Consider the following 22,374-nt stretch of genomic DNA (forward strand, 5'->3'; position numbering starts at 1 on the left):
TTTATTGCTAAAAAAAAAAAATAATAATAATAATAAAAAAATATGTGTCTTCATTTTATTTCAGGGTGAAATGAGAAGCACATTTGGTTTCAAAGTTGACGAGTTAGATGACCACTATCTTTGATTTTAGACGTTAAAAAATGCGTTTCGTCTACTGAAAAACGAAGCCTGCATGAGGAAAATGCACTAATTCTGTGTTCTCCACTGCAATTAATATTTAATTTTCTTACAACTGCCTTTGCGGCATCCTGCTCTAATGGCCATGTGGTGCACGCCCAGTAGAACAAACAATGTTGGGGTCATCCACTGAGATTTAAAACAGCAGGTGAGACGTTTCAAACTTATCTAATGACAAAGTTTCAAACATTTAATGCACTGCAGGAGTAACCTGTTGATAGTGAGGATCTTATTATCTTGCTTTAAAGACGCAGGGAACCGGCACAGAGGGCTAAAACGCCTCCATTCTCCCAAGTCTTGCTCTGCACAGGTCAAAAGCATTAAGGCGCGTTTGACGTGTCACTTGTGGAGCCCTGATTTATGGCGCCACCCTGCGGCAGACAAGCGAAGCAGCAAAGAGCACAGAAAAACAGATGCCATACTCTGACACCGATGTGTTGCAGGACAACATTCTAACTCGGCTGCTGCTTTTCTTTTCTTCTGGGAAATATATGGAAATATTCTCATTGTGTTGAAATGTTCTTTCTTGAGGGAAAATTAGGCTTTGGATATCTGTTGAAATTTCAAACTGACATCAATTTTATAATTTCATAATTTTCTGGAAAGCAAATAAATGTTTTAGAATGACTGTGCTTTAGCATTTATTGTTAACTAACCAGCTGGAAGGTTATAGGAAGGACATGTTTTCTTTCTGTTGGTAGTGAAAGCAATTTTTTACCCCTTTGTGACCTTCATGTAAATGTCTGAATGTCTTCTAATTTTCAAACTAAACTCTGATGTGAAACAACAGTAACGAAGATAACTGGAGTTCAATGAAGGGCGAAATTAGTATTAAACCTAGAGACTTTGGCACACTTAAGAGAGGAGTGAATGTAAAGTGTAGCAAGTGAATCTACATCTAGATGATTTAAATCAAATCATTATTTTGCATTAGAATGGCTCAGTCAAAGTCAAGTTCTAAATTAAGGCAAATTCAGAAATCTGTGGCAAGACTTGAAGACTGATGTCTGCTATTTTTCAAGGCAATCTGACTGAGCTTTAGCAATTTAGCAAATTTTTCTTCTCCTTTCTCTCCCTTAGTTGTACAATGCCGCTAGAATCATACCTCCAAAAGTCTTACAGCTGTGGTTGCAGCATAGTATTGAGGATTAATAGGAGCTGAATATATAGGCATGCCACACTTAGATTATTATTTGTGAGAAAAATAAAGCAACGGTGTATTGTTTCCATCTCATATTTATGGGTTACCTTCTATTGCTCTATCACATAATAACCCAACAAAATACATAAAGATGTGTGTTCTTAGGTGTCAAAACATCAATAAGTGAAAGGTATATAAAACAAGGTACTTTAGTTTAGGGAAATATTAATTAAGTATTAATATATCTTGTCAACAGATAGATACGTATGTGAAGATTTGGAGAAAAACAACTTTTTGAAGTATAAAAATCTAACAAATTATTTAGGTTTCTACAGGTATTAGATTTTACCAAATGTGTTTTTGGAGTATTTAGCATTTATTAATTTCTAGATTTATTTAAGCGTTGCCTCTTACTGCACCTTTTTTTTTTCCTCCCACAAAGTGAATCCTCAGTTCACCACACACGATCTTTGGCAGCGGTATTACGACGAGACGCTGTTTCCACGGTTTTAGCCGATTTTTCTCGAAGTGCTTCGCCGCCGGTGGAGCTGCTCCCTTTAAACAGGCGGCTTCTCCGCAGTTTTCCACCCGCTCTTTGTCCGCCAGGAGACGCGTTTCTTTTTTTTAAGGTGATGTCGCACACATTCATGGGTGATTTATTTTGGCTCCTGTCGTAATGTCGGCGCTCCGAAACTTGGACTGACGCAGCCACACTGAACTAGGGAGCGGTGACGGCTGCACAAAGGAGCGGGGAGTCCAGCGAGCATCCCCCCCGGCGGCGGGGAGCATCACATGTCTAAGCGGCGGAGCTTCAGCTGAGCTCCGGACTGACATCGGTCCAGCGCCCTTGCCTGAATCAAAGGAAGCACCCGGAGGACGCCAGGAACCGAAGCCCTTCTTCTCCAGGACAGAAATGTCTGCTCTGTTATTAGACAACGCAGGCTGGCACCGAGGCGCAGCTGAGAAACCGTGAATGCAGTGAAACTCTGTCTCAACCCGCAATGTCATGGGTATCTGGGAGAAACAACTGGCTCTTTCTGGCGCTCCTTTAACAGCCTTTTGATAAACGGTAAGTGACAGGTGCGTATTTATTTTAGGCACCAGGCAGATGTAATAACATCTGTTTGTTGTGGTTTAGCTTTCCGGGGCAGGTGTCTCGACAGTGGCCCCTCCATCACTGCTGCTCTCTGTTTTCAGAGGCCAGCCAGCTTGGCCCCGTGTGTTACATTGTTACATTCCTTCCACGTCCTTTCCCCTCCAACCTCCTGTAAAAAAAAAGAAAAAAAAAAAAAAAAGAAGCTCTTATGTAACCCTGTGGGATTCCTTTTCTGTTAGACTTCCTGGCCCTGTGGAAAGAAAACACGGCAACTCCTGAAGGAGCCCCATGTGGACAGAAAGGCTGTCCCAATGCCAGATCAGAGCTCCCTATACTCTGAAAACACGCAGCATGCTAATAATAAGTCACAATAAGGCTTTATTTAGGTATTTAGCTGAAAGTTAGCCGAGAGTGCCATCTCATGGCTTTGATTCTGCAATGGCATTTTCAGTGACAATGTGGTAGGACAGGAACTTTGTACTGCCTGAACATAAAAGGCGTGACTATGTTATGGATTGCACCACTTAGGCACGCGCAAACAGCTGCTAAATACAGAAAACGTCACTATAAATATACATATTTTTACTTGCTGTTGTTTGGCGCCTGCTCTAGCACAGCGCCCCTAAACCCATTTTTTGCAAAACTGACAGGACCAGTCCATGCATTTTGCAGGTTTTGTTTAATCTGTGACCTTGTGTGTTGGATGTGACGTAAAAAAAGGGCAAATTGCTCACATGAGTAAATGGAGGAGTTTTCAGTGAGGTTTTGGATGTAATTCTCTGTCATGTTTTTTATTATGGAAACAGAAACTCAGAGTAGTGAGGTCTGATTGCATCTGGAATAAGTTGCATTATGGGAAATGAAGGATCTACTTTTATTTGCAGCATACATGGCAGCTCATTTTTACACATGATATATGTAAGAGAAAGTTTAACACTATAACAACAAGCACATAAAAGTAGGAAGTGCTTCAAATATTTAAAACAAAAATATATTTTGTTTGCAAATACAGGTTTAAAACATTTCGATGAGGAGTAATAAAGTCTAAGTTGGTGTGAAAAAGATTCAAACGGGGAATAAAATTTTTCCACGTAGCTACAGTATTGTTTATAATATTTACAAAAACAATATTTATGACCTCTCAGAACATTTTCACTTGTTGTATTGTTTTAACTTGACATGGAATTATTTGCAGAAGTACAAATGTGCCCCAAAGAGGACTGGACAATAAATTATTAACAATATATATTGCAATAGATCAATATCGAAAGATAATACATCTGATAAAATATTCAGTACGTAGAATATTGACTGAACTCCTGTCCAGAACCGCACAGCATTCTGGGAGATGTAGGCAGAGGACAGACTTTAGCTGCTCAGCCTGCCACTGCTATGCTAGCTGGGCAGCATCAACTCACTCGCTGTCCTCATTGGTTACCTAGCAACAACCAGTTGAGTGACTAGCACAGCAATTTGGGGTTTTGTCACCCTGCCTCATAGCTGCTAAAAAAATAAAACTGTGACTAAAACAGGAAAGAAAACGCCACAAGCTTGGCATTATTTCAGATATTTCAAATAAAAAACTAATCAATTGATATTGATATTGACAAGTGTCAATTCTTCTATCTTGACAGGTTTTTTAAGCCACATCGTCCAGCCCTGAGTAAAAACAGTTTTTTGCAAATTCCACTTCTTGGCGTGCGTAAAATGCCAACCAAAGTTTGTGGTCGTAACTATAAAAATGTGAAAGAGTTTGAGTTCTTGTCAAGACGCTGCTTGTCCTGTAAACGTCTGTTGCTTTTAGTGACAGAGACAGACTTTTCTTTGCATCTTTCTATAGAGTTCTATAGCTTTCTTGCTGTTGTTTCTTATAACTGTATGATCTGTTCGCTCCCAGAGCTCCGCCTCCCATTCTGCCTGAGGACCTCCGAACCTTAACGACAAACGATGACCTCCCCTGACTCGCCTCCCCTCGTCTCCCCCTCCCCGTGTCCGGCGCCTCCCCCGTCCCTGCCCTCGTCCCCGGCTCCCTCCTCCCCGGCCCCGTCCTCCTCCTCCATCCCGGCCCCGCCCTCGCTGCCTCCCACGGGCGAGGTGATGGTGCTGGCTCTGGGCAGGAAGAAGCAGCGCGTGCTGATCGCGCTCTCCATCCTCCCCAACCTCTTCCTGGCCTTCCTGCTCTCCTCCGACCCCCTCATCACGCTCTCGCCGCCGCACCACTGCCGCCTGCCGGGCCCGTCGCCCTCGCCGGAGGCGCTGAATGCCTCCCTGCCCTGGGAGAAGGGGGCGCGGCCCGGGGAGACCGGGAGCCCATCCCAGTGTAAGCAGTACGCCAACGGCAGCCAGTCGGCCGTGGTGGACTGCGAGTCTGGGTGGGACTACAACGTGACGGAGGGGTTGAAGAACAACATCGTCACCGAGGTAACGCTTGAGCCTAGATGCTCACCTGTCAAAGTCTTTTCTTTTAGTTAGGATTTAGGGCTTAAATGCTGAGAAACCTCTTTTTCCCCCCCACCCGTCTCTACTGCAGAGTCCTGCTGAGCTTGCAGCTTTACTTTCTGCAGAGTTGTACTAAACTTTGATTCAGCCTCACAAACTTATTTAACCTCAACGGACAACCGGATAAATCTCACATGCCGCAACACAGGAACATTAGTGATTTCCGGGCTTTATGGTCAAGTGGTGTTTGTTTATGGAGCACATTTCAGCAACAAGGCAGTTCAAAGAGCGCTACAACGTAAAAACATCATACAGTCACCATTTATGAAACAAGCAATAAACATCACATTCTATCAAATGCCATCATCAAAATCATCAAACATATTCAACATTGAATATATAGTTTCACTTATTACTAACCAAAGGCAGATCTAAACAGGTGGAGATTTTAGCCTTGATTTAAAGGAACTCAGTGTTTCGGCTGTTTTGAGGTTTTCTGGAAGTTTGTTCCCGATTAGAGGAGCATAGGAACTCAACGCTGCTTCTCAGTGTTTGGTTCTGGTTCTGGTTCTGGTCTTGTTTAAACAGGGCGACATACAGAACATTCCAGACAACATTTGGCTAAATTGATAAATGTTGTCTAAGTTATTGATTCTAATTTACTGAAACATACACAGAGCAAGGGAACAAAGGCGAGTGTGTGCAGTCACTATCTTTAACGTCAGCCACCTGTTTCATGCAAATAACTTTCCTTTAGGTAAGAATATGTAGAAAACACAAAGTTTCAGTCATTTGGATGAGCTAAAAAAAGCTTAATAAAGATGTAACCTGTGTTAATAATAAAAAACACCTCTAATGATATCAGTTGATATTTAATTTTAGGATGCCCTGAATTATTGCTGCTTGGGAGAAATAAGCTTAAAATATCTCAGAATCTTGGATAAATTATGGTAAATATATCTGACGTGTTTCTGGTATATCAAGCTGCTTTTGTATGCAAAACAGCTCTGACCAGTAAATGTTAAAACAGAGGAGATAATTTAACTTTTCGCTGTTTGAATAGGATAAAAACCATCAGGCTGCTCAGTTTGTTTAAGACTTGTTGAAGTGCAAAGTGCTCTTTTACACAGTTCAGTGCTTTTATGAAAGCTCATATTTAATTTTGTTCATTGCATTGTTTCCCCATAGTAGCATACAACTTAACAAGGCAGCCTTTCTGTTGGCGTTAAAGCAGATCAGAGTGATAAAAAAGAAACACAAGCCACATACTCCAACAAAACATGTGCTACGAATGAGTAGGAATGCCTTTTTTTTTTGTTCTTTGTGTTTTCAACATAAAACACAACAAACTGAGCAAGTTTAGGTCCTGTTCTGTGTTACTTTGGTAACACTGAAGCACAAGGATATAATGTGGATAGTCTTAACAGCAGTTCAGCATTTTAACATTTGAAGACAGAAAGTCTGCTGGAGTCTGGTGGTTCTGCCGTGGCGTTGTGGAACCGTTTGGGTCTGTGGAGGTCGATGATTCTCCCCACCACGTTTAGGTCCGAACACTGATTCAGAAGACCTTTATTTAGATCATTGTGCAAAGAGGAATTTGGAGGAACATGTTTGGAATGTCCGAGATGAGAATTTCCATTATCATAGAGGACGATCCTGATCGCAGAGGGAGAGCTGCTGCGCTGGTATAGATGGAAACTGAGGCATTAAAGAAAATAAAAGCATTCAGGGTAGATAACGTCTTTAACAGCTTTCCTCTGTTTCTGTTTATATGTGCACCATTAATCATTTTGCTTCCCAGCTTTGAGCGCCTAAACCTCAAGGACGCGGCTTTGTGTCTCCAACCTTTCAGCCGACCTCTCTCCAGAAGCTAACTGTAATTGTAGCTGCTACTTTCCCAAAAGTGTCAGCAGACCTCGGTGGCTCCCTGTTTGTGAATAACCCTTCATATATTTCTGCTGCCTCCGCATCACGCACCACATATTTACAACAGTCCCGGCCCGTGCCCTCTGGCGATCACTCCATTTTTCCATTTCTGACCATGCTGCTGTAAGGACCCCACCCAGTCCTCCGGTCCACTGTATGAGGGCAGTGTGCTGGGGATCCACTCACACCACTGCAGCAAACGGAAGATTCTCAAGCGCTGCCAAGGGACGCATTTGGATGCAAAAGCGTCCGTGTTGTAACAGCAGTGTTCACGCTCAGGTTTACAGACAGGATGCTTCGCTCTCTCTCTGTGTGTTTGTCTCTGCCTCCTTCCTGTGCAGCTTCACTGTTCTGAGGTGTTAAAAGTAAGACAGGACAAGCTCCTGATCAGCTCCAGATCAATCCGTATTGCCTGTTTCCACAGAGTATAACCTCTCTGAGGATGTAAGGTGGGTCTACAGTGCCTTTCAGAATGTTTTTACCCCTTAAACTCTTTCACATGTTGCTAACCTCAAACTATATTGGGATTTTTTTTTTTTGTTGTAGACCAAAACAAAGTAGTGCACAATTAGAAAAGGAAGAAAGAATGACATCTGGTTTTCAAAGGAAAATGTTGACGCCAGTTAGATTAGGTGGAAGAATGTCTGACCTGCAGTTTTCTAGTTCACATTTATATTCAGAGCTTTGACTGGGTCATTCTGACCCATAACATCCTTAACCTCTGCCCCAGTCTCTTTCTTTTGCCTCAACCTCCATCAGGTTTTCTGTCAGTATTGTTCCTTGTTCAGCTCTTTGCAATCTTCCCATCCACTTTGTCAAGTTCCTCCTCAGAAGAAAAGCATCACTAAAGATAGATGCTGGCACCACCTTGTTTTTCCTTGCAGGAACGATGGTGTGTTCAGAACGATGTACGGCGTTGCTTTTCCTTCACACACTGTTTATTATTGGTCTCATCTGTGAGGGCCACCTTCTTGTTGTGTCTCCTATGTGGCTTTGGGAAACTCATCTGCTTTACAGAGTCTACAAAAGAATAATTTTTTTTTATCTCATCACATTGTCCCGCCTGATCCCTGGCTGTCTGTAGCTCCTCCAGATTTACCATCAGCAGTTTGACAGCTTCTCTGATGAATTTGTTTTCTTTTTCCCCACTCATCGGTTTAGGTGGACTCCCATGTTTTCAGATGATAAACTAAACAGTTCTGATTTAGTACTAAATACATTATAGTGGGGAATTTTATTATTCACATTGACACGGAAAGTGATATTCCGAATGTAGCTTTTAAGGCTGACTTAGATTCATTTGGTTTTAGTCCCTACTCACTCTGGTCGTCACACTTTCGACCTTGTGCTAACATATTATGTGTGAGAAAATAACTGCACTTCCGCATAACTCTGTCCTGTCTGAACATTTTTCAACGCTTGGTGTGCCAAACCTCAGAGAAAAATGTAATTATAGTGAATCTTGGTGCCTCGAGAGGGCATTTATTGGGACAACATTGTGGTCTTCATGATGATGTTGGTTCTCTTTAACACAAACTGAGGTCTTCACAGAACAAATTAATTCACGCTGAGATGGAATTACATAAATATGAAGAGAAAGAAATGCAAACTAAAGCCGACCCGATGGTTCTTTGTCATATTTTTACATGGCGCCCGCTCTCTCATCGTGTTCGGAGGTGGCAGCTTAATGCCTGACTGCAGGTTTCTTTCTGCTCCCACCAAACCAGTCCGGGGAGTCTCTGAACTTGTTTGTACTCATTCCCGCTCCGCTCCTGTCATTCAAAGCGTTCCAGACACATGAGAGACATGCGACGTCTCGCCGCCCTTTGTCCAGCCAGCTTGCGCCGTTGTGATCTCGTTACTCGGCAACAGGACGGCTGACGGGCCTTTTTCTGTCCCGCCGTACGGTTTCCAGTCATGTGAGGCCTCTTAATGTTTAGCCCTCTCCTCCAACTCCCTGCAGACCGGGTCATTAGAACCGTGTTATCCCCCCTCCTCCCCTGATGAAACTCTGAACCGAGAGCAGAAATCTGGTGTTTTAAACAAATGGGCTTGGACTTTCTATTTTTGCTTGGATGTCACATAAAAGAATCAGAGTTTCCTGTATTTGCTCAATGGGTGTTAATCCTTCTTGAACTCCAGACTTGTATTAAGTTTGGTTTCACTGATGGTTTACCTCTTAATCATTAACTACAGCTTTCTGTTCAGATAGTGTGTCCATCTTTTGATACTCTTGGCGCTTATTGACGCTGACCTTTCTACAAATCATAAATGCTGGTCCTGACTCAATCAGATCATCTCTGACAGACCTCTCTCCGTCTGTCCAGTGGGATCTGGTGTGCGGCCAGTACTGGCTGGTTCCGGTGGAGGAGGTGTGCTTCATCCTGGGCGTTCTGACTGGATGCCTCAGCCTGGGCTACACAGCTGACAGGTAAACTTAACAACGTTCTCTCACATCCATTTATTCTGATGTGTAATGTAGTTCTTTAAAGACAGTTTTACCTTTGTTTCTTAGTTATTTTTGTTATTTATTTATATTTTTTCATTCTTGCTTTTACTTTCTTTCTCTCTCTCATGTTCATTCTTTGTTTCTTGCATCACTCAAGTTCATGCATAAGTGAAGGAAGGCGAGGGAATACTTTTGGTTCTTTAGTTTACCAAGCCTTTTATAAAACTTGGTGATGACAAAATCATGCTGTATGTATGCTGGTCGGATCTGAATGGAAGCTGTTTGGAATATTAAAGAAAAAAAAAAACTTGCATAATTTCCCCTCTCCTTGCAATTATCCCATCATGTATCATAAAAACTCTGAAATAATTTGCTTTAGAGTTTGTGATTAAAACAGCACAAATCATGGACTTCAAGTTCTTAATTTTAATTACTGTAAGAAACTGGAATGTGACGTTTAATAAGGTAAACCTCACTGATGTGCGACGAAGCAATTAGCCCTAAAAGGTCACCAGCTGTGGCTGACTTTTTTTTTTTTTTAAAGCTCCAACCACATCCCCACAATGCACTGCAACCTTCAGCTAACTGAACTGGTCTGGGTCTGCTGTGTAATTGGAAGGGCTAAGTTGGGAGAGCGATGATGTCATTTCAATCAGCTAATAGCCCTCATTCATTTCTTGGCTAGCTGAACAAGCGTTTGTTTAGGCCAGTAATTTAATGCTGCCTCCTCAGGGCTCCCAAAGCAGAGCCTACAACAGGACCAAGACACTGCCAAACTGCAAATCAGCCCAACATCGGCAAATTATCACAATGATTCATAGTCCGGGTTGACTAGTTCTCCTTAGTTTTCCAGAAGGTATAATTGAAATTTGTCTTGAGGATAAACGATTTTCACTTAAATCAGCTCAGTGCACAAATATAAGCTGTTTCCTCCCCGCCCCCAACATTAAAAGGTTTAACTATGTTAGTAGTTATGTGCCTCAGCTGCAGCTTTGTGTCTCCGTGATTCTGCAGGCTGGGCAGGTCCAAGACCCTGCTGATCTCTCTGACTCTGTCGGTGGTGTTTGGGGTGCTGGTGTGCGTCTCTCCGTACCCTTCCATCTTCATCGTCATGCGCTTCTGCCTGGCTGCTGCCAGCGCAGGGGTCTACCTAACTCTGTACATCGCCCGTAAGTATACCCAGTTATTGACGGATGATCCAAGAAATATGCCCGACAGACATTTCTACAAAGTAAATAATCCAGTGGGTCTCACTATTATTTTTTTAATTTGTTGACAGCAGCTGGAGGCTTTTCTCTGTAAAACAGGAACTGCTTTCAGGACTGGTTGTGAAAACTCTGAAAATGTCACAAACTTGTTGAGGCTTAATAAGTTATGGAGACTTGCGACATGTAAATAATTGCTAACTAGAGCATAATTAAAACGGATCATAGCTGGTGAGATGGATCCTTAAAGCTTAATTTACTCTTGATATAATTGATATATTTTTAAAACTACTCCATATTTACACTCCAACCTCACTCCAGCCTGAATTTTTTGTTGATTTTAGGCCATAGACAACATAATGGGGCATGTAGTCCCTAGTTATGGATTGGAAGGACATCTAGACATGGGTTTTCCGAATCTTTTCCTAAAATAAATCTGAAGCGTGTGGCACGCATTTGTATTTGGCCCTTTTTACTCTCGTATCATAAAATCAAATGGCACAAATGAAAATCTAGCAAGCTGCAGCAGTCCACCTAAGCTAGCTAGGTAACTTTAGAGGAGCTGCAGATATCCAGAGATTAGGTGGGAGAATTTGTCGACATGGCAACAAGAAAAAACAACAATGCAGAAAGAAAGCCATAAGACATCCTATTTAAGGTTTTTCCCCAAGCAAGTAAGCAAATATAAAAGAAGGTTGTTACTCTCACTTGAAACCAAAATTTTATTTTTTGACCTAATTGGAAAACTTAAAACTCCATCATTCTGAACACACCACTCTCACTGTGTAAGATGGTGGTGGGAGTATCATGCTGTGGGAATGCTTCTTCAGCAAGGATAGAGAAGCTGGTTGAAGCCGATGGGAAATGCTTGAAGTGAAATGCAAGACAATCCTGCAAAAAGACATGAGACTACCATCACTTGGTTTATATTAAAGCATGTATCAGAATGGCCCAGTCAAAGTCCGGACCTGAATACAATTAGGATATGTGGGACGACTTTTAAATTGATGGGAATAAACTCGTCTGATCCACTTTAATTGATGTGTACAGCTGATAGAGACAAACCTTCAATGACTTGATGCAGCAAAAGGGAGAGTCTGCAATAAAAAAATTAAAAGCATGCCGCACTTCTCAGATTTTTTCTAGAAAGAAATCAGTGAAAGCAATGAATCCTTCCCTTACACTCCACAGCTTTGTGCTGCTTTGTGCTAATGCACCACATTAAATCTCCATAATGTCTGTTATTACAAAGTGACAAAAAGGAAAACGGTTCAATGGGTGTGAATACTTCTATTATTATTATTAATTTTAAGGTTGTTTTTTTTTTCCACATTACTCAAACAAACACAAAATGCCATCCTGATGTTTGCCTGTTTGTAGCAGTAAATGTTTTCATCCGGCACAGACTGGTGTTTTCAGCTCAGACTCGCCTAGTTAAATCTCCATAATTAGCTTTTAATTGGCACTTGGAGCTAGCGCAAAAAGACCGAGTTTGTAAATATCAGCGTGCAATTACTCGGCTGGTTTAACACTCACAAAGAGCAGGACGCGTTTGTAAGTGAAAAAGCTCTTGCGAGTGACGGTGAACCGTGGGAAAATAAGCATCTCAGAGCAGCGGAAATCAGAAGCAGTGATGTTTTCTTGCACGGCAGGTCTGGAGCTGTGCGAGCCGTCGCTCAGGCTTGTGGCGACCATGCTGGCTGGGTTCATGACCGTGGCAGGGGAGCTGCTGCTGCTGGCCGTGGCCCTCGGCTGCCAGTCCTGGAGGGGCCTGCTGGGAGCCGGGGCGGCCCCTCTGACACTCTTCCTCAGCTACGGGTACGACCGCTCGCCCAAATTGATAAATCATTGAGTCTGTATTAAAAGGACCCGTGTCCTACGGCCAGCTGGCTTGCAGACAGCTTTGTCAGATTGTATCGATCTATTCCTTGCTCGCGTCAAGACACATTAGGAGCACTTTATTCAACGGGCCAGTTTTCCATAAGACTCCAGCAAGCCCTCGCCGCTCCTTCTAAGCAAATAAAACAAGATTATCAGCAGATTTGCGGCAATAATCCGGAAGTTTTATTAAGAAAGGATTAAAGATTTGCACCACTTGCTGACTTGTTTATTTCTTTGGCCCATGAAATAAATCGGTGCCGCAAAAGCTCCCGGGCTTTCAAATAATTCCCTTTGAGGCTGAAGGGTGATTATGTGTTGGGTTTCCCCCTCCTGCAGTGTTCCCGGTGTGTTTCCAGAGTCCCCTCGCTGGCTCCTCCTGTCGGAGCGATCCGCGGACATGAACGCGTTCAGCGAGAGGAGGAACTCCAACAGAGACTTGAGGGACGACGAGAGCTTCACAGGTGTGTTTACAAACTCGCCTCAAAGTCTAGGGATGTGAGCTCGTGTTCAGTTTTCCAAGCCTGCACTATTTCACTTTTCATTTTTTTTCATTCACTCAATAAACATGAACAACTAAAAGGAATCGGGAATGAAAAAGAGAAGAAAGAAGCATCTAATATCTGCTCCTTATTCACACAAAGAGAGGATTAGCTATTGAACCAAGAAGACTATTCATTTGAAATGCACCAAAAATACACAACAAAATATCAGCTTATTCAATGGCATGTTGCTTCATCATAATAATTCTCAGATCTCACTTATCAAGATTGCTCCATAAACTGACACCGTTAGTTAAAATTCATATTTACAAATATAGTTTTGTTTGGGGGACAAAAAAGTGTCTTTAGCTTACATTTTAATATATTGTACTCTATCAGTTCATTTAAGATTCAAAACATTTAAGTGTTTAAATATTGGGTTTGTGCAACGTCTGTGTCCAAAATGTTTACATTACTTTTCAGAATGGAAGTCTGTATGGTTTAAAGTTGTTTTAGTGAGATGCCAGAGAAAACTTCACGAGTTTTGCCGTGTTGCTTCTCTTGCAAATTGTTTCTGCTTCCTGCTTCCAGCTGCTGCATTATTCCCCCATTTATGCAAAAAGAGAAATTCAGCTGTGTGGACTGTTAAGCTGCAGGCTGTCCAAGCAGAATGCCTGACTAATATCACCTTTTTATACCTCCTATTCCACAAAAAAACCAGGCTGCCAAAAATATGCCTAATATAATGGAGGTTTATTTTATATATTTGTTTGAGGCTTTGCTACATTATCACATTAATGCATGTTATAGATAACATTGTCAAAACTTTAATAATCAGTGTCACATTCACTGCTGCAGGAATAATTGTTAATTTCATGTTTAAAACAGAACCAGTTAAATAATGTTTTAGATATTTTTATAGAAATATGCAGTGAATGCCAAGTTATAATAAAGAATTTGCTAAATGCATTTGCCTCCTGCTTTAAAATCCAACTCTAATGTGCCACAATGACATGCTGCTGCTGTAGAAGACAATTTAAGTCAGGCTTTATTTACATATAAACATGTTTACAGGATAGAAGCAGATGTTTCCATTATTGCTTCTGTTTTGTCAGCTTAGCTCTGACTTTAACATTCTTATCCTCCACAAACCTCACTGGTTCTTTGTCTTAGTAGATGGGAATAAACCTTACTGTCAGTAATTATATATGGGAGTTATGTTTTGGTATCTCAAACAAGTGAAACTGCTTTCTGATTTGTGCGGCATGAGGAAATGAGTTTAGCCCTGTGTGTTTCCTAAAACAAAGATGGAGACAGATTCATGTTTTGGCTAGCATGTGACACAAGAAGTGGCAAAAAAAAAACTACATACAAAAGATCGAAATGCAGGTAGTTTTATTTTTTCTAATGGGATCCTTGTTGAATAAATGTGTGTTGAAGAAACATTAGTCATATGACTATGCCACAGTAGTGTGCTAAAGAAGTCTCTGCCATTAATTCACAACAAATCTTTGTATACAAACGTGAAAAATTGTCTAAATATATCTGAGAAAGTCTTTGTATTTGAGAGAAGTGGGACATTTTAATGTACGAAATGTGTAGGAACCCTGATTTGAACTAAAAATGATGACTCGATGACATCACTCTCTTAGTTAACCTGAAGAAAAATCATACAAAAATCTGAAATTACATTCAATTTGATAATAAAGAGGCAGGCTCACAAATACGCCTATAAAAATGTCTAAACTCCAGCTTTTGGTTTATGTGTTCATCTCCAATCAAGTTAATAAATGTACTCTCTCCTTGTCCAGACATTTCTAGCTTTTGTGTTCATGTTAGCGACGAGATTTGACACCTTTTGTTTGTCACACACAGAGGCATCTATCAGCTATTTGTTGAGACCGGGATGATATGAAATAAATTTTCCGGTTTGTCCGTAAAGCTACACTTATGTTAATCATCTAATGCGCAGCTGCCGGCAGTGTTCAATAGAAGGTGACATACACCTTCATCGCTTCGAGGCAGATACATTTTCCTCAAGGAATTTTAATAATCAAGGTACTCGAATCACTCGAGGAATCGTTTCAGCCCTAGTCCTCTGTCAAATGCTCATCCAGGAGTTTTTCGTACTAAATCAGTGACTCGGTAGAACAAGCTGGGTGTACTTTAACAGAAAACTGACAGCTTATCCTTGTAGCTTTGGCGTGTGTTCTAGGAAGGCAGGGGTTGTACGGTTGGGCTTTGATGGTTTTGGTCCCGTTGTTCCGCAGAGCTGGACTCGGATCCGGTGCCCTCCTCCCGCCCTCACCTGTCCTTCCCCGAGCTTCTCCACAGCAAGAACATCTGGAAGAACATCTGCGTCCTCGGCTTCACCTCGTAAGTCACCCCGCACTAATTTAGCGCCGGGACAGTGTTTTGTATCAGTTTACAGGCGTGCTGCAGTCTCGTATTTCATCCCTGCAGCCTTGTGACGGACTCTAAACTCTTCCTCTCCCACCCGTCCTCTCTCCTCAGATTCATCTCTCACGGCATTAGTCACTGCTACAGCTCTTTCCGTGGTGACGTCAGAGGCACCGCCCCCAGCTTCTACTGGACGTACCTGCTGTCCGTAAGCGCGGGGGGCGGGGCCTGGGTGCTGCTCTGGGCTACAGTGGACAGGTGCGGTCGCCGTGGCATCCTGCTCTTGTTCATGACGACGACGGGCCTGGCCTCGTTGATCCTCCTGGGACTCATGGAGTGTAAGCTGACTTTTAGCGGGCAGCAGGGGGCTTTGTATTGTTTTTTTTGTTTTTTTAATTATTATTATTTTGCATAAATCTACACTCAAACAGGAGAGACTATTAATAGTCCAACAAGGTGGAGACAGGATCTCTTCATTTCCTCCTGCTAGGAAATGATTAAAAGAGGCTTATTTTGGGATTAAAGTCCTACCTTTAATGAAGGAGATTTCATTTTAGCCCATATTCATCTGCAAGATCAAACTGAACTTCATCCTTTATGAAAACAATAAACAGCACACCCATCCTCTGGAAAAATCCGACCTATAACCTTTGTTTTTCCATTGCATTGTGGAAACACACATTTCAGAATTTCTATCTCCCCCTAGTGGCTGATAAGCAACACAACTCCTGGCTTATGTAGGACACTGCAGTGAGAGCAAAGTCAAAGCTGTGTCAGAAGCTGCTCTTTTATCACTCATCAACAGCTAACAAGGTGCTGATTGGACTGCTGGGTGGGTCTTTGTTCCTTTACAAGCTGAAGGAAGTCGAGCTGATTGAGTCGATTCAATCGCGAGAGACCCATCACCTTCATGTTGTCAACACTTTCTCTTCTCCTCCCCGACAGATCTCAGTGAGACGGCCATCACGGTTTTCTCAGTGCTGGGTCTTTTTTCCTCCCAAGCCACTGCATCGCTCTGCATCCTCTTCACCGCAGAGATCATGCCCACCATCATCAGGTAACAAACACACTGACAGAACACTACTTTCAAAGCTCGGGACATTAGAAATGCAGTAAATCACGAGGGAGCAAAGGATATGCCGTGTCTATGGGGACCAGTATGAAAATGCTTGAATTTCAATGAGGTGTTTTCAAGGTTTAGAAAGTGCTGGATTTCTTTTTAAAGTCCTTGAAAGGGCTTGATGTTCAAACTACATGGTTCTGCAATGCAGGGCAATCTAACTAATTCATATATTTTCAGAATGCAAAGACAAAAACGTTTAAAAAAATCTCTAAAGGAGTGTTCTCGCTAGGTTTTCTGGTGTTTAGCAAATAGAAGCAAGATATACAAACCTGATTGGATTACAAGAAATCCTAAATTTATTGAACACCTACTGTGTCATCCCACCAACCCAGGTGTCTACGGCTAAACCCCATTTAGAGCCAATAATGTCACATGACAAATCGAAGAAAAACAACTTATATTTTTTGAAAAATTTCCACTTAAGATTTTTTCTTTTTTAAGAAACTCCTTTTTGCTTGTTTTGAGTTTTTACATGTTGATAATTGTGAAAAAATGGTGAGAAAAATGGGTAAGAAAATAAATTAGATTTAGTGCTATTGTGGAAATTCAATGCTACTATTTCTTGAAACGACAACAAAAAATAGCTAAAGGCTACATTTATTATCTCAGTTTAAAAACATGAATTACTTCTCTACCATTTCTTGTTACAGTTATATAGAGCCAGACCTCTGCTCCAATCTGTCAAAAAAAAAACAAACAAAAAAAGTAATTCAAAGGTGTTATTGGATGCAAAATGAAGGTGTTGAGGATGAGTGTGTGTGTCGGTGTGTTTCCAGGGGAACCGGTGTGGGCGTGGTGCTCGCCCTGGGCTGCGTGGGCCGCCTCAGCTCCCCGATCATGGACCTGCGGAACCACTACGGCTACTTCCTGCACCATGTCATCTACTCGTCCCTGGCGCTCCTGGCCGTGCTCTCCATCCTGCTGCTGCCCGAGAGCAAGAGGAAGCCGCTGCCTCAGACGCTGGGCGACGGGGAGCAGTACAGGCGCCCCCCACTGGGCCGGAGGAGGAGGGACAACGTGCCGCTGCTGGCCACCCCAAACCCAGAGACCTAAAAGAAGGCAGCCGCAGCGGCGCCCCGCAAACAGATCTCCGTCTTTCGTGTTTGTTCACAGGACTAGAGAGAGCCGTAGCAATACGGAGACAAACAGGAGGACAAATGGAGATGAAAAGGGCTGTAACGGACTTTATGCTTCCTAACATATCACACTCTGTCATTCCAGACGCAGACAGACTGGCTTGAGCTGCCTCAGACTTCACATCTCAGTTTTTTTCCTGGACACTTGGATTTGCTTCTGAACATTAACAACATCCACGCACATTCAGGAAGCTCTTCATTTTCTGTCATGAGACACACCAGCATTCAGCTACATCTCTGTGTCTGGGGTAGAGACTGCATCCTCCGGCTGCAGGTGGCAGTCATTTGTTACTGTTCCTATTTTTTTATGTATTTGTTGAGGGTGAAAAGACAATATATATATATATATATATATATATATATATATATATATAACTTGCGGATCAACTTTCTGATCTGGCACTGGAGCCTGATGGGGAACAGCAGCTGTAACAGGAAGAAAAAAAAACCCTCATTGTGTAAATACTCTTAGGTTCTAGTTTCTTTGGGGTGTCTGAGTTTTGTTTTAATGCCAGACTCGGTGGCTGGAGCCAATCCTGTATGCTATGCAGCGGGGCGAAGAAGAGCACTTTGAATATTCTGCTTTGTAACATTAACGAGTTAATCCGACCAAAGTCTTCAAGTTTCGGGGGACAGGCCTGTGGACATAAATCCCATATTCTGATCAAAAAGGTCTCAGCAAAAATCTGGCCTGGGGCTAGAAATATTTATACTGTTTATGTCGTCGTTTAAGTTTAATCAGTAATTTATCCTGACACTTTGACTCTTTGAATCTAGATCAGTAGTGTCGGCTGTCATCCGATGCTTGACAGATACAAACAAACCGCAGTAGAGGTGTTGATCATGTTTATAGGCATATGTATATTGGTCTTTAATGGAACGAGAGGAGACAGAAAATGTGTCTTTTTGCAAAAAAAAGGGCCCAATGAGCATGCTCCATGTTGGGGAGCTGAAGAGGGCCCCTGAGCTCCAAATTAACCCCTCATTCATTCCCTGTTGCACTCTGTAGGTCTCCTACCCCGTCTGGAAAAGTCTGGAATTGGATTTTAATATTTCCCTGGTCTGGAAAAGTATCGAAAATGGAAATAAGGAGATGTAAAAAAAATATATTTTCAGATTCAACTCGCTTTTCCGTTGCCTAAATGTGCTCTTATTTTCCTGCTTCCTCCTTTCCTTTGTCCTCATCTGCTTTCTCTTTTCCTACCTTTTTCTTTTCCTACCTTTTTCTTACTTTCTTCCTTGTACACTCCCCTCATTTCTTCTTTCCTTCACTTAATCTTTTTCTACCTCTCATCTTTCATTACGTCCTTCCTTATTTTCTTTGCTGCAAACCTTTGGTCCAGCCTTCTTTATTCCTTCCTTTTTGTTTCTGGTTTTTGCATAAAGCTTATAGATTCATAAAAGAACCACTGTAAAGGTATCAGCCATGAACACAGTGAATTTTCTCATTTTAAAATAGTGTTAAATACTGACGACTTTGTAAGTTTGAGACAGGAAAAGTATGTTTTGTTTAATCCGTCTTGTGGGAAAGTCATATCACAGGCAGGATGATTCAATAGCAGCTGTTCAAATCTGTTTTGCAGATTATGCTGGTGCGAAAAGACTGATTATCTTTCTTCGTATGTGTACCATTGAAGGATACGGAAATGGGGGGTTTAATTTGAACTTTGAAGTTAAAGAAACGCAAGTTTGTTGATGACTTTTTAAAATGTCTCTCTGTGTGTTGCACTCAACAAGTCTAACACTTATACTCTAGTTTTTATCATTAATTAACTTGGCTTGAATATAATTATGTCTGACAACACTGGCTGATCTGTTCAATAAGGCGTATGATGCAGTTAATTCTGATTTTATGTAAATTAAAACTGGTTTAATGAACAAGCGCTGAATTCAGACTTTATTATTACGAAAACATGAATGTGTCTGTTAAAATGGAGAGGAAGACAAGCCCTCCCCAAAAAAGTTTGTAAATAGTTTAGAACCTTCTTGGCCAGGGTTCGTAACGCTGAGTTGAGTAAATGGAAGGTCAGAAGACGGCTGGTCACTGACTGGCTAAAGGGCGGAGTCAACTGGGTGCGTCACAGGAAACGACTCCCTTAGAATAATCTGACCTGTTTGTAATAACTCTGACGTTTTAGCGTCATAGTAGATGGGGATGGAAATTTCCACCAAAACAAAAGAAAAAACAAGAAATTTCTGAGCTCCAAAAATGGACTTTTTGAAACTCAGAAATGTCCAAGTTTTTTCTAGAAAATTTTCGGTGTAAATTTACTCCTTCAGCTGAGAACATGAGCCACTGACCTTTGGCAAATACTGTCAGTTATTAAAAGATTTCCTGAAGACAAGAAGTAAAACAAACAAACAAAAAAGAGTCATACTATTTCATTTTGGGGGTAGAAAAAAAGACATTTTAGGAGCTCCAACTATTTGTTAAATTGACAGTTTTGTTTCATCTGCTAAATGGTTGAAGATCTTTTACTGAAGGATACTTCAAACTTTCCTGTAATGTTGAATGAATAATCCCCATGGGGAATTCTGCAGGGGGCTTTAGACTGAATTTCAACATAGTCAAGCTAGCTTGGTTGCTTTTTTTAGTCTGCTTCAGCAAGGAAACATGTGGAGAACAATAAGTAGTATTTAGAGAATGTTTCCTGACAGTCATTATTGACAATCGCTTTAAGGGAAAATGACCATTCAGGAAACGTTCTTTGAGCAATCAACCAACCCTAACAAACAGTTTTCAAAGATTACTTTTAGCCTTCAGCAAACGTTTTCAGTAAACCTTAGCCTCTAGAAGTTACTGAAAGCTAAGAAGAAACCTTTTATGAGCATTGGAAATACTAGCTGTAGGTTACAGCTGACTTTATGGGAACCTTTAAGTGGACACTTCCCAAACGTTCATCAAACCTTCACAAAGGACACCTACTTTCTCCAGTCAACTCTCCTCACACTCCTGCTGCTTTGCCAAAACATAACTTTTCGAGCTCATTTCTGTTATTTTCTTATTCTTCACTTGTATACGGCATCAGCCGGCCAATCAAACTGATCAATCTTGTTTAACTGCCAAACCAACTTAAAAACCATGGTGCCTGTGTCAAACTCCACCACTATTAATTTGACAGGAAGAAACTAGATAAAAATCTAGCCTCTACACATTAACACGCTTTCCTCAAACCATGCTGTTATAAGCGTTTAACATGAAGACAGCTGAGCTCCATGGAGACACTTTTGAGGGTTGGCGTTAAGTGAGGTCATAGCTAAACCCGAGGTGTGAATGCTTGACATTCAAGGAGCTCCTCAAGTGGCATGTCAAGGTCCACAGAAGAAATCCTCTTACATGGATTCCAATTTGCACCTCTCATCCTTGGACCGGATAAGGCTGACAGATATATCAACCTCTCATAAAGTTAATAACACTGCCAATGATTTGTTACATTTTATTATTATTATTTTTGGTCATATTACCAGAGCAAAGTTTTTTGTACTCTCATAGGCTTGGCTATTTAGGCCGTTTTTAATACTGCACATATAGACCGCACCTGTTGGGTGGTGCTAACTTCTGTAGTAATAAGATTTCATCTGGCATAATTAAGTCAATGCAACAGACAGTTGATAGTTAATCACTATTTATTCAAAAAGCTGAAAGATTCTTAAATGCAAATATAGTTATCTTCGATTAAAGACAATGAGGGAGATCGTTCTAAATGCAGCGCCCCTGGTAGATACTGGCACCACTTATAAACATGTTAAAACTGTTCTAAGAATTTTTATTCATTTGTTCTTTTGTAATAGCCACAAAAACATTTTTTTTTCTTTCATTAAGTGGACGGTTCCACCTCAAAACATGTTTCTTTTAAAAAAAACATATATACAGCTTTTATATAGACGTAGTCTTATACAGTAAAATAAAATATGCATTGTGAAAAGGTTGTTTGTCTAGTTATCTTGGCTTTGTTCAAGCCTTTTACTTTCCCCAATCTTGTGTCCCCTGAGACAGCAACAGGTGGGCAGACGTCGCTTTGTCCCTGTCATCTGACTCAGCCTGTCTTTGAAGACAAAGGACGTCGGCCGTGGAGACGGTGCGACGACAGCTGAGAATGGATTTACACGCCGGTATGTCCCAGCCTGAAGGTTAGAGCGGCTCGTCTGAAGAGGAGGTGTGAAGTCAGAGACATGGCGAAGAGATGGACAAGGGTGAGGTGGCTGACACGGGCTGGCATACGTCTGTGAAACACAACCACGTTATCAGAGAGACGGCACACGTTACCTTAAGCATCATGGTCTGGGTAATGCTGAGGGGACAAAATGAAGGTTACCATGGGTACAGGAAAAGTAGTCCCATCATTTTCCCACAATTGTTTCATTGCAAGCACTTATATTATGTGTTTCTGGAGGGATTTTATGTGATAGATCAGTGGAGAAAGTGAAAGGAAATTGCATGAGCTTTTGAATACTTTATAATTAAAAATTTGTTAAATTTGTTTAACCCATTTTACTCTGATACCCTTGCATGCAATCCTATGCAAGCAATTGCCTTCGAGTGTCACCTATAATCAATAAAAAGGCTTTGATTTATTCTCAAAATAAATCCAATTATTCTGTGAAGACCTCAGATATTTGTTGGTGAACAAATTGAGAGGCCCGTGGTAACTGGAGGAGCTGCAGAAATCCACAGCCCGGGTTGATAGGACAAGTGCTCTCGCTCATGCGATCCACAAAGGCGTTAAGAAATGCGAAAAGATGCATTAAAAAAAGTTGTTTTTGTACAGTAAAAACGTCCAATTTGAACTTTGCTACTAGGTCATCCAGGGAATGTAAACAAACAAGACCAAAAGTTGCAAAATATTACGTGACATTACAACCAACACTACAAATCACCCTGAACGTAGCAGAGATATTTTAAAATTTACTGAAAGAAATGC

The 22,374-nt window shown here is 41.4% G+C and overlaps 1 protein-coding gene across 1 annotated transcript; it reads left to right on the top strand.

The window, feature by feature from the left end:
• Nucleotides 1-1,811: 1,811 nt before the first annotated feature.
• Nucleotides 1,812-19,328, top strand: slc22a17 (solute carrier family 22 member 17). The gene is made up of 10 exons (XM_044104223.1): nucleotides 1,812-2,387; nucleotides 4,312-4,835; nucleotides 9,107-9,210; nucleotides 10,243-10,397; nucleotides 12,086-12,251; nucleotides 12,651-12,775; nucleotides 15,064-15,169; nucleotides 15,308-15,531; nucleotides 16,139-16,250; nucleotides 17,093-19,328. Exons 2-10 carry the CDS (start codon nucleotides 4,362-4,364, stop codon nucleotides 17,367-17,369), a joined length of 1,743 nt encoding a protein of 580 aa, XP_043960158.1. The 5' UTR covers nucleotides 1,812-2,387; nucleotides 4,312-4,361; the 3' UTR covers nucleotides 17,370-19,328.
• Nucleotides 19,329-22,374: the final 3,046 nt, after the last annotated feature.

Source organism: Gambusia affinis, linkage group LG21 (genome assembly GCF_019740435.1).
Source record: "Gambusia affinis linkage group LG21, SWU_Gaff_1.0, whole genome shotgun sequence".
NCBI lineage: Eukaryota > Metazoa > Chordata > Actinopteri > Cyprinodontiformes > Poeciliidae > Gambusia > Gambusia affinis.

Bases quoted from the DNA above. Each gene is read 5' to 3' on its own strand.
- slc22a17 (XM_044104223.1), top strand. From the start codon at position 4,362: ATGACCTCCCCTGACTCGCCTCCCCTCGTCTCCCCCTCCCCGTGTCCG. The intron at 4,836-9,106 runs GTAACGCTTGAG...CCGTCTGTCCAG, and splicing joins AGAACAACATCGTCACCGAG to TGGGATCTGGTGTGCGGCCA. The intron at 15,170-15,307 runs GTAAGTCACCCC...CTCTCTCCTCAG, and splicing joins TGCGTCCTCGGCTTCACCTC to ATTCATCTCTCACGGCATTA.